Genomic DNA, 17332 nt, shown 5'->3' with positions numbered 1-17332 from the left:
GCAGTCCCGGGCGCAGGTGCGGATGCGTGTTTCCTTCAACCCGGTGCGAGCATGGCTCGCGGCGCATGCGCGCTGCCTCATCTGTCGTCGTGGCTAACGGATCGTTGTTAACCTTGTTTTAGGAAATAAATGCATTCTAAAGCCCAACTTGGGGTTTGTAGGGAAAGGAAGCTATTATGCGGATTCTAGAGAGAGCACTCGTTGTATCCCTTTGCTCTGATTGCTAAAAGAGTTGAACAGCAAACGTGAATTTTCTTAGGCGTGCAATAAATTCAAGTAGAAATATGCCTCAGCCTTTTCATTTTACGGAGGAATCTCGTATTCATAACGCAGAAATGGATTCTCGGCGGCTACGGAGGATTTCCTAAGGATGCAAAAAGCTGGCATTTCGCTGGAATAATTCTATGTCATCTGTCGCGGGTGCGTAAATATGAGCCGGATTATGGCAAAATGGCGGCTGCTCGTCATAAAAACTTGGCAGTGGTTTGCTCTTAAACTTGGCTCGCTCTTAAATTGAAACGCGATAGCGCCCATCCTTAATACCACCCACATGACGGCATCACTCCGCATGGCTCCAGGGGGCTTCAGTGAGGAATGGAAACCTTCGATTGCGCTTCTTCAGTGACGAACGGTGACTGCAGACTCACAGCGCTCTTGACGGTTTACGCCATAAGTGGCATGCTTCCGTTCTCTCTAGCTTTGCTACGCCTCCACCGGTGATGCGCCAGGGGTTTCTCGCGCAATAACAACGTGAAGGAGCCGCAGCAGCCTTAGGCTCTGACTACACCGACGAGAACGAAGACGATGATAACGACTACTGCTCCTCCGCCTCATGAGCTCCATGAAACTATAGCATTGAAAATGTGCGCACATTTGGAAAGCCGCTGCGGAAGGGACATCACCCGCGCGAGGAGGAACAGGACGGAGCTGTGCTGACGTGTGTCGCATGGGATCCCGCCTCGAAGCCATTTCTCGGCTGAAAGAGTCAGCCTTCGGGATCGGATATTTTGAAAGACATCCGGACCATCATCCAGTGCCTGCTGAAGGCGGATTTTGTCAGTCTACGGACACCTAGGCATATTGCCGGCCGAGCGCCGGTCTAGAAATAGAGCTAGGCCTAGCTCGTCACCTCTCCGTCGGGAACAGAGCGCCCAGGGACCCGCAAAAATGGAGTGCGCCTTGGAAGGCGAGAGAATATCACCGTCGGAGCTCGCGGATGGAAAATGGTAAACCATTCATCGGTACCGCGACCGACAACAATGCCTCAAGAATAAAAGGCCCGCATCAACCGGCGACGAGCCTGCGCAGGGGAATGGCCAAGGTAAGTCGAACTCCAATTTTCCATCGCGAAAGAACGGAAAAAAGCTTCTTGCACTCAGCAAGAAAGCCTTCTCCCGCGCTTACCGACTGATGATTAAAGAATCATCTGCCGACGACGAGGTTGGAATCAGAGGGACTTTGCGCCCGGACTACTGGACTTCTGCGCCTGCGATGCGGCCAGGCTGCAGTATGATACGGTGAAGAATGAAGACATTATCAGAGTCAATTCGGCCAGCAACACTTTCCCGCTATGCACGCCCGATCGTCACCGGGTGACTGTATACGCCAAGATTTAAAAACTTTGTCTCCAAGGTCAAACTTACAACGTGACGTCGTACGTGGCGGCGCCAGAATACTCGGTCAAAGGGGTGATTTACAACGCCTACGCGGGAGACTCGCCCGAAGCGGTTCGCCATTGGTTTGGAAACAGAAACGAAGGAATAGAAGTTGTGGATGCCCGAACGATCGGATAATCCATAACGATACAAATGACCTTTTTGGAAAGAAGCTACCAAGCCAAGTAATCGATCAATGCAGCGTCTTTCGGGTCCACCCCCTCAGTGAGCAACATGAAGTTTGCTACAACTGCAGGAGAGTAGGACACTGGGCCAACGTCTGCTACAAACCTACAACGCACCTATGCCACCGCTGCGGAGAAGATCATACAACCCACCTGAGGAACAACAGCCAACCTGCCAACCCGTATGCATCATCTGCCACGGGGGCCACAACACAGGAAGCCGGAACTGCAAAATCCGCCTGATGAACAAGAACAAACAAGGAACGCCCCATGGCAACCAGACACGCAAGGAAGGGGACAAACACTCACTACTACATGGACACCACTCAAGGCCCAGGAAGAAGGAACAGGGCGCTACAGGAAAAGGAGGCAGCCACAGCCGGAACAACCCCATCTCCTTCCCCCCCCTCCCCCTGCAGGGAACGAGAAGAGAAGCTCGAACCGCGGACGCAGCGATAGCCGCTCCAACAAAAAGGTGAGCTGGCCAGCAGAGGCCTCCCAATCTATTGACGCTCGAGAGAAGGAATTTCAGATCCAATTACAATCCCGACACAGAAGAATCCAGCCTTAAAAAAACAGTTGGCTGAAATTAAACGCCTGTTACAGGCGCCTCATGTACAGACAACCACTCACCGCGGCCCAGGCTCCGACCAATAACGCCATGGAAACAGACGCCATGCCCCTCCCTTCCCTACACCGCGTCCCAGTCCTCGGCCCATAACACGACGGACACAGACGCCAGAAGTGCAACTAAGAGACCGCTTCCTACAAAATAAGGCGAGGAATCCAAAGGAAAGGCCGAAGCGTCGGAAGCCGAAACCCCGGAGCCGTCGAAAGCGCCGATCAAACACAGGGCAGACATCAATACTCTGTAAGAGAGAACTAGCGCTATATCAACAGAGCAAGCAACCTTCCAAAGCCTCATTACCACCAAATTTGCAGAGATAGATATTCGCTTTGCAACACTAGAGGGACAGGTATCCCAAATAGCCACCCGCATGCAGCAAATAATACTACTTACTACCATCGAGGCTCGCCTATCCCCTATCTTGGATCTGTCCTTGACGCCACAACCATCTATAACCCAACATAGCACCACACCAAAAATTTGAGATTTGGCAATGGAACTGCAGTGGCTTCAGCTGTAAGCGGGACCTCTTGCAGCTCCATATCCTACAAACAGCGTCTGTTACTACCCCAGACGTGATTGCATTGCAAGAAGCTAGCGGCAGGGCTACACTGCCAGGCTATAAAGCATATCTGCCACCCTATTATGACAGTAGTAACGCAGCCGGTTCCATCGAAGCTATGCTGATGCATATAAATATCACCGCGATTCAACATTTTATAAACGAATCGGGGGATTACACCCTAGTTGAAATAGTACCAAGGCAAAAAGGAGACTCAAATCTCTTCATCCTTAATGTATACAACCCGCCCAGAAACAAAGGCAATGGACTCCCACACTTGTTGATAAATACTGACGCCAGCGCTCGTGCCGACCAAAGGGCCTTTGAAGAAGAGGAGGAAGTGTGTGTGGAAGTGTTCTAGAAGCGCACGTCCCTGGCTACGCCGCTGTTGACCCTAGGCCGCTTATTAGCAACGTGACATCTGGTGGAGGTGCGGGGTACGTCTTTAATGCAACGTACGCCCCCTTTAAGCCGCAATTCCAGCCCCGGTCAAATACCGCCGGTAGACACGCCAGTCCACCAGGGCAGTCGCTGATTGCAGCGCTTACCTCTCGAATTTGGACTGCTCCCTGTTTCCTATTGTTCACAGAGGGCAAGTGCTAAACAATGAATCCTCCAGCTACAGTACCGCCGGACCTGCTCCACCACCAGCGAGAGTCACCCCATTTCCACGGTAAACCACACGAGGACGCCGAAGACTGGTTGGACCAGTACGACCGGGTGGCCGTCTACAATGGTTGGGGCGCTGACTGCAAGGTGCGGCATGTGTATTTCGCCCTCGAAGACTACGCAAGGACATGGTTTCTAAACAATGAAGCTGGCCTTCAAACGTGGGGTACGTTTAGAACACAGTTACTCCATGTCTTCAAGGACAGCACGATGCGTAAGGAGAAGGCCGACCTGCTTTTAAAGGCCCGATATCAACTGCCCAACGAAAGTGTGACTGTGTACGTAGAGGAAATGAAGAGACTCTTCCGACGCGCGGACCCGAGCATGTCGGAGGAGAGAAAGGTGAGCTTCTTAATGAAAGGTGTCAAGGAGCAGCTGTTCGCCGGCCTGGTTCGAAGTCCTCCTGTGACTGTGATGACTTCGTAAAGGAGGCGAGCGCCATAGAAAAGTCTTTAGACATGAGGGCCCGGCAGTACGACCGTACAACAGCGTCGATGCTCACGGCCACTGTGGGGGGCGCTACTGTGAATTCAGCAGACTCTCTGCGTGAGATTATCCGATGCGTCGTAACGGAAGAACTGGCGAAGCTCTTTCCGGACAAGGAACAGCCTCAGGTTGGCACACTTGCTGACTTTGCCCGTCAGGAGGTGCAACAAGCTCTGGGTACTTATACACCGCCACCTGTTCCCGGCCCTGTGCAGCCTCAGCCCCCGAATCTCAGCTACGCCGCCGTCACACGCCGTTTTCTTCCGTCCCAGCCGAACCCACGTTACAACACACCTGACGCCGCCGCTGCGCGAACTCCACCTCCCCAGCCGAATTGTCCACTGCGCCTAGGACGCCGCAGGACGGATGTCTGGAGAGCGCCTGACAATCAGCCGCTATGCTACCATTGCGGTGAGGCTGGACATGTTTGGCGCCGCTGCCCATACATGGAGATGGGCCTTCGAGGATTCCCCGTCGGTTGTCCTCGTCAGATTAGTGAAGAACGACCGCAGGAGATCGCGGATTACATCTTGCAAGCGGACTCCGTACAGCGCCGTTTCTCTCGATCTCCATCATCGCGTCGCTACAATTCCCCAGGACAAGGCCAGTCTCGGAGTCCCCGTAAGGGAAACTAGATGCAGCAGCCTCTGGAGGTGTGGCTGCTCAACGTCAAAGTATACAAGATCCTCTAGCGCCACAAGACAGTTCTCAACCAACGCCGAATTCCTTAGCCGTACCGACGATTCCTGAGCCCACGTACTTCAAAACTAGCCGATTTCCTGACGCACCCCTCAGTGGCCACGACGCTTTTCCCCGATGCCGAACTCCTTCGACGCACCGCAGCCGAGGCAGAACGCCGCGACATCCCCAAAGTAAGACACCATCAACTGCCGACTTGGAGATTTCGGTTGACGGCGCCGATGTAACCGCGCTTGTGGATACTGCTAGAGCTCAATGAAGATGGCTGCTAGAGCTCAACCAATAATTGTGGGAAACTTCAAATCTGAACACCCAGCATGGGGACATACCCAAGCAACTCCGAAACGGAACCTGCTCTGGCAAATCATACAGTCACTAGGGCTCACGACGCTGAACAACCCTACTGACCACACACGCATGGGTGACAGTGTATGTGTAAACACATCTCCAGACTTATCCATCTCTAAAAACGTCAAGGAAGCAAAGTGGGTCAACACCGGGCAAATCTTGGTAGTTATCACTTCATCCTTAGCATCACCTTCCCACGACAAAACTGAAAAACGAAGCTAAAGAAATACGAACCACGGATTGGGACAAGTTCGGGGGGGGGGGGGGTTAATACATAAGGATATTCTAGAATTGATATATACTGTCTCGACACAGTCAATATGATTTCATTTGTTACATTCGGCACCTTCTGCTCCTAAGTAGAATCATTGCACTATGCATAAAGAAAAAGAGGCTTCTGCTAACACTCGTGAAATAAAATTTGCAATCAAAATGTTCTTCAATTTCCCCTGACAAAATTTCTGCTCATAGAGCGAGACTATTTTGGATCGAACGTAAGCAGCTCATAATAAACGCCCTCTAAGGCCTCGAATGGAACAAGAGAAGGTAGAAAAAAAATCATATTTTTTATTACGACGAACCCACTTCAGCGGTTGCTGGAAACAATCTGCAAAGCATATTCGTCACTTTCGTCGTTTCCGTGAATACTTGTTTTTGTGATTCTATTATATGCCCGACTGCTATGTTTACAAACTACTGCGAGAGAATTTGTGAGAAGTGCGCTGGGGGTTTCAGGTAACTGTAGCGACATATTCTAAACAGTGACGCACCGAAGCCACATGAAGCCAGCGAATTTTTTTTTTTGCCATATGGCACGCAACTGACACAATATCTTCAAGTTTCCCTAATTAGTAAGTAAATAATTGCGTTTTCATTTAGGGCGCTAGCCCGCTTCATTAGGAACTAAACGACGTTGAGAAGCAGGCATTTTAATTTAATAAACGGACCATATTAGAAACGTCGCTGATGAGAAGCCTGACAAAGAGGATGCTGTGCGCACTGTTGTGTATTTCTGCACATCCTCGGAAGCTTGTATTTTCTCGAGGGACCTGATAGCATTTATTGGCAATTTAAACTAATGTGCGTCCCTCTTAAGAGAACACAGGCGGTTGTAGAAATGGTAGATATAAAGCGAGGACCTCGGACCCTTCTCGACATGTCTCCAGAGGGCACCACGCAGGATCGATATAGCGAATGGCACTTATCAGAACTATAGGGAACTCATCGGCAGGCTCATCTCAGTAAGGAACTTTTAAATTCATTCTCTTTGAATGTTCTTATAGCAGCTCTTTGTGGATTGAATAATGATTGAATAATGATTGTTCTTTCCAAAACGGTTCCAAGAAAATTAGTTTACAAACACCGCCAGATTTCGCGAAGTTTGTTGAGATCAGAGCAGTCGCTTTTGTACAGCAACATTTTTACTCCGCGGGTTTTTTTTCGGCAACAAAAGAAAGCCAGCGAAATGTGATAACCACCACGTGACGCCGCTCTTGCGCCATCACATTCTACCGCTTCCGGGCATAATTCGAACGAAACATCGGTGTACGCTAACCGGATCGGCTTAAGGCCGCCGCTGGTGTGAGCATTGGTCTAAAATGCATCACAGCATTCTGTCAGGAACATGGAAGGTGCGCTATGTGATCTGCGATAAGCTATAGGCAGGCCAACGAAAGGCAGTCCAGATAAAACTTTTATTCCATCATCATATGGATAAAAGAAAAAATTGTGAAAAGGAAGCTGCGAGGACACGTACCTCAAGGTAGCCTTTTGTTATTCGTTTTTTTTTTCTAACATCTTGCAACGCGTTGAAACGAGCGGGAAAAGGCTACTCTGCCACAGTCAATGTACTGCCAGGGACAGAATACGACGCACCACGCAACACTGAGTTCTTTTTTCACATTGCCCAAAGAAAAAGGAAATACGGGTATTTGTTGGCCTTATGTGCAGGGGAAAAGGTAACTTTTATTTGTATTTGCAGGTATGTGTTAACGTAATCCCTATTAGTGTCAGGACATCCTTTCACTGCAATCAACCAAACGATCAGCCAGGCATTCGTAAAGGATATTCGACAATAGATCATATTCACACTATAAAACAGGTTACAGGAAAATGGGCAGAATACTGTCACGTGTGGTTCGTGACGTCACGCGTTGTTCAGGGGTCTGAGGCAGGAAAACGCAGGACTTGGACAGCGGACGTCGGGCGGTCAGTCGGCCAGCCGAGCAACACGAGCGCATCTGCTCCACAATCGCTCCTGCTTCTTCGCTTCACGAATCCCGCGCGCTCAATGTCCAACGGAATGAAGATGATGAGTATCATTACTCCCCTGGCGAAATGAGCATCGTCCCAATGCTTAGAGAGAGGCAGAAAACATCAGCCAGAAAATCTGCTGCCCGCCCTGAGCCGTATGTCTGAGCCACACCGCCTATCGTAATAGGGATTGAGGCGGACCACGTGGACCACCTCAGGTTGCGTGGGTCGTCGGGACTTGTGAAAACCATCCCGAGTGACCTCTCAGTTGAGGTCGCTCAATGGCCTGATCACTCGCAAGGGCCCGAAATAGCGGTGCAGTAGTTTTTCGCTGAGGCCTTATCGCCCAGTGGGGAACCAGACTCACATACAGCGTCCAGGTGCATAATGGGGGTCACGACGGTGGCGACTGCGTCAATCGGCATCCCGGAGTTGCTGGTCCTCAGTTCGCACCTTGGCCAGTTGACGAGCCACTTCGCCGCGTTCGAAAAAGCCGTGGGCAGCGGTGTTAGGCTGGAGTCATGTAGATATTGTAGCATGGCGTCGAGCATCGTCGTTACTTCTGGGCCGTAAACGTTGCGGAAAGGGGACATGTGTGTTTTCCCTTGACTGGACGTATTATAAGCATAGGTTACATATGAGAGCAGGATAGTTAAGCGGGCGAGTTGGTGATACATTATGCAAAAAAAAAAAAACAGCGCGAACAAACGGGGACAAGACGCTTGTTTCTGTGTTTTCTTCGTCTTGTCCCCGTTTGTTCGCGCTGTTTTTTTTGCATAATGTATCACCAGCTCGCCCGCTTAACTATCCTGTTGAATTTCATTTCTAGTACTACGGGCTCTCTTAACAGCGCTTGTTCCTGTGTTTTCTTCGTCTTGTCCCCGTTTGTTCGCGCTGTTTTTTTTGCATATGAGAGCACTTCGTCCCACATTTTGAGTTCATGACCGACGTGCATTCAGAGCACGTCGGCCCGTGTCCTGTTTAATAGTTCTGACAAGCCGTTAGTCTAAGTTTGCTGCGACGTTGTTCTTCGGTGGGCTGGATGACTGTGCAGCAGGATCTGCTGCAGCAGCCCAGCCATGAATGCATGCCCCGGTCGGTGATTAGAATCTCAGGTGCGCCATGGAGGATCACGATGTCATCCACGAAGGACTTGGCGGCTTTGAAGGCTGTACCGGTCGGCAGAGCTGATGTTTCCGCGTAGCGTGTCAGGTAGTCCGTGGCGAGAATTATTCATATATCTCCCGAGTTCGAACGAGGCAACGGTCCAAGCATGTCCATGCCATTTTGCTTAATAGGCCGCGATGGTGGTTCGATGGGCTGCAAGAATTCAGCTCGTTTTGCGGATGGCACCTTTCGACGCTGACAGGCTTGGCACGTTCTGATGTAGTGGGTATCATCAGCACTTAGACGTGGCCACTAGTCCTTCTCTTGGATCACGGCGAGACGGGGGGCTGTTCCCATATGTCCCGAAGTGGGTTCATCCTGGCAGGCTTGAAGGATCTCACCGCGCAGGCTCGCCGTTACTACGATAAGGTATTGCGTATTGCGTGCGGCGAAAATTTTCTTTACGAGAACACAACTGCGAATGCATAGTGACGGCAGCGCACGCCTTAAAGCTTTCGCGGCTGTTGGGTTCGTACCATTCAGATTGTTGTTGAGGTCTCGAAGTTCTGGGTCGACGCAGTGGGCTTCAGCGACGCAGGTGGTACTAAGCGCATTCAAGAAGACACCGTTATAATTAGAGTTGTCGCCTGGAGGATCGACCGGGGCGTGAGAGAGACAACCGGCGTCCGAGTGCCTGCGTCCGGGCTTGCACGTTACTGTCATGTCGTACTCTCGGAGCCGTAGACTCCAACTTACGAGGCAGGCGGACCACTGTTTGAGAGTCCCGAGCCAGCACAAGGCGTCATGATCTGTGACGACCTTAAAAGGTTCCCCATAATCGTATGGCCTGAATTTCGATTTTACCCATACGATGACGAGGCATTTTTTTCGGTGGTGGACTAGTTCGATTGGGCTTTCGACAAACATCGACTGGCATACGCGATGACGCGTTCTTGATTCGCCTGGGTTTGAACAAGGACAACATCTAAGCCTACGTTGCTAGCATCGGTATGGAGCTCGGTGTCGATGCTTTCGTTAAAGTGATGGAGAACAGGTGGTGCCTGCATGTGGCGTTGAAGGTCACGGAATGCGTTTGCTTGCTGTGCCTCCCATGTGAATGATATGTCCATTCTTGTCAGGCTCGTCAAAGGTTTGGTGATGCGCGCGAAGTATTTCGCGAAGCGATGGTAATAGGAGGATTCTGGTGTGGGCTAGTTGGTTCATGCTTAATAAACAGATTCACAACAGCGCTACGGAACAAGGACAGAAGGAACACGAAAAACACAGGACGGGCGCTGTCATGATCAGCGCCCGTCCTGTGTTTTTCGTGTTCCTTCTGTCCTTGTTCCGTAGCGCTGTTGTGAATCTGTTTATTAAGGTAATAGGAGCACAACCAAAGAAAACGGCTTTTTCGTCCTGCGGCGGCGGAAAGCTGGCAATAGTTCGGGTTTTCTCCGGGTCGGCAGCACGTCGGCGTGGTTCACGACGTGCCACAAGAACTTGAGCTTGGTGGAAGCGAAGGGGCATTTCTCATTTTTTAGAGTGAGCCCAGGAGATCTTATCGCTTGCAGGATCAATTAGAGGCGCCGAAGGTGCTCTGCGAAAGTAGAGGCGAAGACGACAACGTCGTCAAGGCAGACAAGGCACATCTGCTACTTCAAATCGGCCAGGGCAGTGTCCACGAGTCGTTCGAAAGTGGCCGGCGCAGAGCATAGTACAAAGAGCGCGGCCTTGAATTCGTAAAGCCCGTCTGGAGTAATAAAAGTAGTTTTTTCGCGATCTCTCTCGTCGACCTCGATCTGCGTGCCGTAATGACACGCTTCATCTTCATTCCCTTGGGCCTCGAGCGCGCGGGACTCGTCAAGCGAAGAAGCTGAAGTGACGGTGGAGCGGATGCTCTCACGTTGTTCGTCTGACCAACTGATCGCCCGACGTCCGCTGTCAAAGTACAGCCGTGATGGATAGGCGTTACCTCGATGGCCGGCAACTCACGCAGGCTTGAGCCCCATCTTGTTGGAGGGGTCCGGAGCATGGGGTGCGATACACAGCACCTCCACCAGATGTCACGTGTGGTTGACGACGTCACGCGTGGTTCAGGCATCTGACGCAGGAGGACGGCAGGACGCTGAAAGCGGAGGCCGGGCGGTCACTGGGTCAGCCGAACAACGCGAGCGCATCCGCTCCATCATCACTTCAGCTTCTTCGCTTCACGAATAGCGCGCGTTCGAGGTCCAACGGAATGAAGATGAATTGTGTCAATATAGTCTACGCATATATATAGCCTTAATAGACTACGAGAAAATATTTGAAGCAGTTACCGGGCACCCACAGGTGGTGATACAATAAGTACAATTCTTCCTTTGGTGCGGTGCTCGGCTTATTTAGGGTGAAATGGTTGGGAAATCGGTATTTGACCCCGCCATGAGTAGAAGAAGAATGCCTTGTGCCATGGCGCTTTTTGGCAACAGAGGTCCTGACGTCATAAAAATCCGTCACCTTCATCAATCAGGGTGTACAAGAAAGAGCCTTATGTGAAAATACTGTAAGTTATCTATAACGACTTCAGAGCCACCATAGTCCTTCATAAAGTCAGCAATAAAATTACAATAAGAAGGGTGTCAGGCTGCGAGGCACCATCTTGTCAATGCTATTCGCCGTCTGCTTACAGGAGGTATTCAGAGGCGTGGATAAAGAACAGCTATGGATAACATGTAATGGAGAATACCTCGGCAATCGGCGCTTCCCTGATGACTTTGCCTTGCAAACTCACTCGGAGGATGAACTGCGTAGCGCGATCGATGACTTAGACAGGGATAGCAGAATAGAGGGTCAAAAATTAATATGCAGAAAACCAACGTAATGTTCCACAGTGTCGGAAGGGAACAGCAGTTTACAGTTGGTAGCGAGGTTCTTGAAATGGTAAGGCAAACATCTACTTAGGGCGATGGTAACTACAAATCGAATCACGAGAGAGAAATAGATAGAAGAGTAAGAAAGGGGTGGCGCGCGATTCGACGGTTTCTTGAGATCATCAATGGCAGTTTACTAATATCCCAAGAGAAAAGTGTATGTGGTGTTGGCCGTCTTAGTAACGAGAGCCGAGTCCGTGCTGCTGTCCCATAACCAAGAAAGACCAAGACGCTTTATTGAACACAGACAGCCTTTATATATACATGAAATGACGTCACAAGACAGAATCCAAGACAATCCACAAAACCGAAACACATGAACAAGAAACCGAACCGAAACAAGTACATAAACCGAAACAAGTACAGAAAACACATGAACCACAATACGACATACTCCCTTTCTTGGGGGAAAAGGATTCACAGATACATGTACAAATTGACACACAAACAAGAAAACACACTCTCTCTCCCTTGGAAAAATAATTCACAACTACATTGAAAATTGACCAACAACAAAGCACACTTATTTCACTTATTCTCTTATTCAATAACGCCTATTTTTCTTATTCCCCGGGGAAAAGATTTACAGCTACATTAAAAAGTGGCACAAGCAAGAGAACACACTCTTCGATGCACACAAGAAATGTACATACAAAAAAAACAAAAAACAAGTCCCTTTGTTACAAAGTTCTGAAGCCACAAAGGCTTCCGCACAGTCCTCTTTGGCCGCTGGGCGCGCTCCGGAAGAGGACCTTCAGACCGCAGGTCTGAAGAAAAGTCCCTTGAATGACCTGAAGTAAATTCGATGTGATCACCTGGTTGCTTGAAGGAGTGGTGAGAGTTCTGGTTGTCACCACTCTGCACACCTGTAGGCACAGACCACTGTCAAAAGAATTTGCACTGTTATGTGAACATTCATGATCACCACACACTGAAGCATCACCACACACTGAAGGATCATCACTCACTGAAGACACATCACAACATACGCACATCACAAAAGACACGTCACTTCACAACCCTGCCAGGACGTCACCTATTTGGGTACAAGGTAGGAACAGCGTCGGGCCTGAGGCACTTCTCCGGAAACAGGTGTGTGAGAGAACCGGATGCAAAGTGCAGCGAGCACACGAAGTTGTCTTCCTGATCTGGCGGCATCCAGTCAAACAAGTCATCGCGGCCAAGACACTGTCGCACAAAGTCAATCCACTTGTGGTTATTGGGCTCACTCTCGGGTAAAGGATGCGGCACAGTGTTGTGGGACCGCTGCAGGCCACACACGATGCGGCATGGAGCCAGTGGAGGCACTGAATACTTTCGCTCTGTAGGAGACAAGGTGAAGTCGAGGGTTGGACGGAAACCCGTCTGGTCGGGGGTGTAAATGAAGAAGAAGGCAGAACACCGACCAAAATAACAATGAACACTTTAAACGACGTTTCGGCTCCCACACGGGAGCCTTGTTCACAAAAAGGTACAGACGTGAAAGGCTGGCTATTTATGCTTTAAAATGTGCCCTAGGCAGCGGGCGTATGCACTAGGAAGTGCCCCGTCAGTGCGATTAAGAGTGTGGTCGGTTGTCTGAATGATTAATGATTCCAGATATAGGCGGCTTTTGAGATTCTTTTCGGTTTTTAAAATGCGCGCATTGCTCCAATCTATGTCATGCTGCCTGCTTTCGGAATGTTCGGCGAGTGCATTTGACGAAGCTTTCTTGTTTTCAACATCATACTGGTGTTGTTTCAATCTTTTAACAAAGTTTCCACTTTCACCCACATACACATAGTGACAGTCTCTACACGGTATACTGTACACTACGCCCGGAAACTTTTCCTTTGGCAGGCAGTCTTTCACGTTCACGAGAGTTTGCCGCAACTTCTTCGCCGGCACATGTGACACTTCGACGTCGTAAGAACGCAGGATGCGCGCCAAGGTTTCGCTGATCCCGGGCACATATGGCACAGGTGCACGTTTTTTGGCGGCTGGGCCACTGTCAGATCGCGGGGGTCGCAACAGTTTGCGTTCCACAGCGTTGACGAAAGGCAACGGGTAGCCACATTCGGAGAGGTCCTTGCGAACTCTTTGACGGTCGGCTTTGGCGTCCTCTGGCTCTGTGCAGATGCGGTCTGCTCGACGAAAAAGCGAGGCAACCACTGATCTCTTGTGAGAGGCTGGGTGAAGGGAGTTAAAGTGAAGATAGCGGCCAGTATGAGTGCTCTTTCTGTACACTTTGAATGAGAGTGCGGTTTGGCTTCGTTTCACTAAGACGTCCAAAAATGGAAGCTGTCCATTCTCTTCTTGTTCGACTGTGAACTGGATGGCTCCTTCGATGCTGTTAAGATGCGCTGTGAAATCAAGTAAAGCATCCTTCTTGATAATAGAAAAACAGTCATCGACGTACCGCACAAAAATCTTTGGTTGTGGGCTGAATGAATCTAGTGCGCGGCTTTCCAGCCATTCCATTGTTAGGTTTGCAGCGGTAACAGAAACTGAAGCGCCCATGGCTGTGCCGTGAACTTGTTTGTAAAACACATGGTCGAAAGTAAAATAAGTGTTACTTATTTTACTTTCGACCATGTGTTTTACAAACAAGTTCACGGCACAGCCATGGGCGCTTCAGTTTCTGTTACCGCTGCAAACCTAACAATGGAATGGCTGGAAAGCCGCGCACTAGATTCATTCAGCCCACAACCAAAGATTTTTGTGCGGTACGTCGATGACTGTTTTTCTATTATCAAGAAGGATGCTTTACTTGATTTCACAGCGCATCTTAACAGCATCGAAGGAGCCATCCAGTTCACAGTCGAACAAGAAGAGAATGGACAGCTTCCATTTTTGGACGTCTTAGTGAAACGAAGCCAAACCGCACTCTCATTCAAAGTGTACAGAAAGAGCACTCATACTGGCCGCTATCTTCACTTTAACTCCCTTCACCCAGCCTCTCACAAGAGATCAGTGGTTGCCTCGCTTTTTCGTCGAGCAGACCGCATCTGCACAGAGCCAGAGGACGCCAAAGCCGACCGTCAAAGAGTTCGCAAGGACCTCTCCGAATGTGGCTACCCGTTGCCTTTCGTCAACGCTGTGGAACGCAAACTGTTGCGACCCCCGCGATCTGACAGTGGCCCAGCCGCCAAAAAACGTGCACCTGTGCCATATGTGCCCGGGATCAGCGAAACCTTGGCGCGCATCCTGCGTTCTTACGACGTCGAAGTGTCACATGTGCCGGCGAAGAAGTTGCGGCAAACTCTCGTGAACGTGAAAGACTGCCTGCCAAAGGAAAAGTTTCCGGGCGTAGTGTACAGTATACCGTGTAGAGACTGTCACTATGTGTATGTGGGTGAAAGTGGAAACTTTGTTAAAAGATTGAAACAACACCAGTATGATGTTGAAAACAAGAAAGCTTCGTCAAATGCACTCGCCGAACATTCCGAAAGCAGGCAGCATGACATAGATTGGAGCAATGCGCGCATTTTAAAAACCGAAAAGAATCTCAAAAGCCGCCTATATCTGGAATCATTAATCATTCAGACAACCGACCACACTCTTAATCGCACTGACGGGGCACTTCCTAGTGCATACGCCCGCTGCCTAGGGCACATTTTAAAGCATAAATAGCCAGCCTTTCACGTCTGTACCTTTTTGTGAACAAGGCTCCCGTGTGGGAGCCGAAACGTCGTTTAAAGTGTTCATTGTTATTTTGGTCGGTGTTCTGCCTTCTTCTTCAGGAGACAAGGTCCGAGACGCGAAAGCTACCGTTTGGAGTCTGTGAGGACCCAATTGCTGGAGGACTGCTCCCAGTCCTACATATGCAGCATCGATAGTCACAACAGTGGGCAAATAGGGATCAAACATCAGTACATGGAGAAATTCCTCTGTATATGGCAGTGGGAACACATAAGGTACCACGGCCTTATTGACTTCATGCAAGTCAACACACAAGCGGATTTTTCCATTGGGTTTCTGGATAACCACGATTGGTGAAATCTATTCTGAAGCGTTTACTCTTTCAATAATATCATGCTTCTTTAACCGTTCGAGTTCTTCAGAGACTTTGGAACGGATAGCAAGTGGTAACCGCCGTAGTTTGGTTACTACAGGTTGCACGTTCGGACGCACTTTCGCTTCATGCTGGAACCCTTTAGCCAGTCCCACTTTTCTGAAAAGAGTTTCGGAAACTCAATCGCTAATGCGAAGGGAATTTTCTCAACTGAATTCGCCACCGTCTGAAAACACTTCAAAGTTGCTCCGACAATCAATAAATTCAGAGCTCGAATGGCATCCAAGCCAATAAGTGTATCACCTTCAGAGACAACATAGAAAAGAATAGGGACAGTTCTGTCATGATACTTGACTGGTGCAGTGAAACATCCCAGCACATTAATAGAACGCTTGGAATAATCCACAAGTGTTACACGAGGTGCTTCAAGTAGTTGAGTGGTTAAAAATACCTTGAAAAAGTACTGTTATCAATAATGGAAACAGCAGACCCAGAATCAACTAAGAAAGACAAAGTGACCTCTGCCACTTGCAACTGGATATGAATACCAGACCTCCGGTCCTTATCAATAACGTAAGCATTGCTGGTTAAGGATTCTTCTGTATAATGTTCACTCTGTGTTTCTGTGATCTCAAATCCGTTGGACATGGACGCTGTTTTTTCAAGTTCCGAGACTTGACCATTACTTGGTGATGATTGAACGCAAGAATGAGTAAGATCAAGTTGTGACCCTTGGTTGAGACTTGGTTCGTTCCGCGTTCGGCTGTGCGACTGCGGTATCAGCTGATCACGGAGCGGCGTTGCGGGAAAGCCTATCCTCGCTTGCTCTGTCACTTGGATCGTTTCTACAGGAAATTGTTCTTGATGGCTTGTTTCTTCTTGTCCCTGTTGTATTTCTCGTAAAGCTCAACGCTGCCTACACATGGAAACGAAGTGACCGATTTTTCCGCAGAAGAAGCATGTCTTGCCTTGAGCTGGGCAATTAGACGCTGCGGCACTGTGACGACTTGATCCGCTACGAAAACAAGACGACTGTCTTGAACGCTGATTTTCCGGTTGAAAATTACTGATATTAGGCTGCCTCGTACGCTGTTACAACATCGACGATGTATTATTTTGCGGAGAATAACTCGGACGCGGGTACCGCGGACTGTATTGTCTATGTTGATATTCTGCAGCTTGCGACGCAGGTGGTTGCTGAGAAAATCTCGGCGCTAGTGATGAAAAACTAGGACAAAATTGTCTGGGTGCCGGCCTTTGTGCGGACGCTGAGTGATTTGATGTTTTCCTTATGGGCTCGACAGAGGCCAAGAACTCTTGCGCGTCGCGAGTCACCTGTTCGTACTGCAGCGCAATGCTGGACGCTGCGGAGAATGTAACTCGGGGTCCTTCCAGCAAAAGTCGTTCTCTAACCCTTCGGGAAGAGACCCCTGTCACAAATCTGTCCCTCAGCATTTCTTCAGGCGCCGCATATTCACACAATTGAAGCAATTCAGGCAAAGCAGCTATGCACTCCGTGATGGACTGGCCCGGTAATTGCTGCCTGTTATGAAATCTTTTTCGTTCCATTACCAAATTGGACGGAGTACTAAATTCTTGTTGTAATAAGGCAACAGTTGATTTGTAGACGTCTTGCGTCTCACTTTCAACGCGAGCGTCTGTCGGCGAGTGAGCTAGCGTCTCACTTGTAGATGCGACGCGAGCATCTCTCAATGAGTGGGCTAGCGTCTCAGTTTGACATGCATCGCGAGCAAAATAAATTCTCCTCCCCTCATCTCCTAGACAATAGAGGAGGAGGGCTTTTTTGAGCTCGGCGGTCGCTGCCGATCCACCTGAT

At 49.5% G+C, this 17332-nt stretch overlaps 2 protein-coding genes across 2 annotated transcripts; one reads left to right on the top strand and one right to left on the bottom strand.

Annotated features, from left to right (window-relative positions):
• Positions 1–12899: 12899 nt before the first annotated feature.
• LOC149325040 (uncharacterized) lies at positions 12900–14011 on the bottom strand. Its single transcript, XM_089564030.1, has one exon. It carries the CDS (start codon positions 13998–14000, stop codon positions 12993–12995), a length of 1008 nt encoding a protein of 335 aa, XP_089420156.1. The 5' UTR covers positions 14001–14011; the 3' UTR covers positions 12900–12992.
• Positions 14012–14096: 85 nt separating this feature from the next.
• On the top strand, positions 14097–15207 carry LOC149325039 (uncharacterized). The gene has a single exon (XM_089564031.1). It carries the CDS (start codon positions 14106–14108, stop codon positions 15111–15113), a length of 1008 nt encoding a protein of 335 aa, XP_089420157.1. The 5' UTR covers positions 14097–14105; the 3' UTR covers positions 15114–15207.
• The last annotated feature ends 2125 nt before the right edge of the window (positions 15208–17332 follow it).

The sequence above is a fragment of the Amblyomma mixtum genome, chromosome 10 (genome assembly GCF_055824585.1).
Source record: "Amblyomma mixtum isolate Tamu chromosome 10, ASM5582458v1, whole genome shotgun sequence".
Lineage (NCBI taxonomy): Eukaryota > Metazoa > Arthropoda > Arachnida > Ixodida > Ixodidae > Amblyomma > Amblyomma mixtum.
This window is presented reverse-complemented; position numbering and strand designations above follow the sequence as displayed.

Excerpts from the sequence above, each read along its gene's own strand:
- LOC149325040 (XM_089564030.1), bottom strand. The coding sequence starts at position 14,000 with ATGGGCGCTTCAGTTTCTGTTACCGCTGCAAACCTAACAATGGAATGG.
- LOC149325039 (XM_089564031.1), top strand. The coding sequence starts at position 14,106 with ATGGGCGCTTCAGTTTCTGTTACCGCTGCAAACCTAACAATGGAATGG.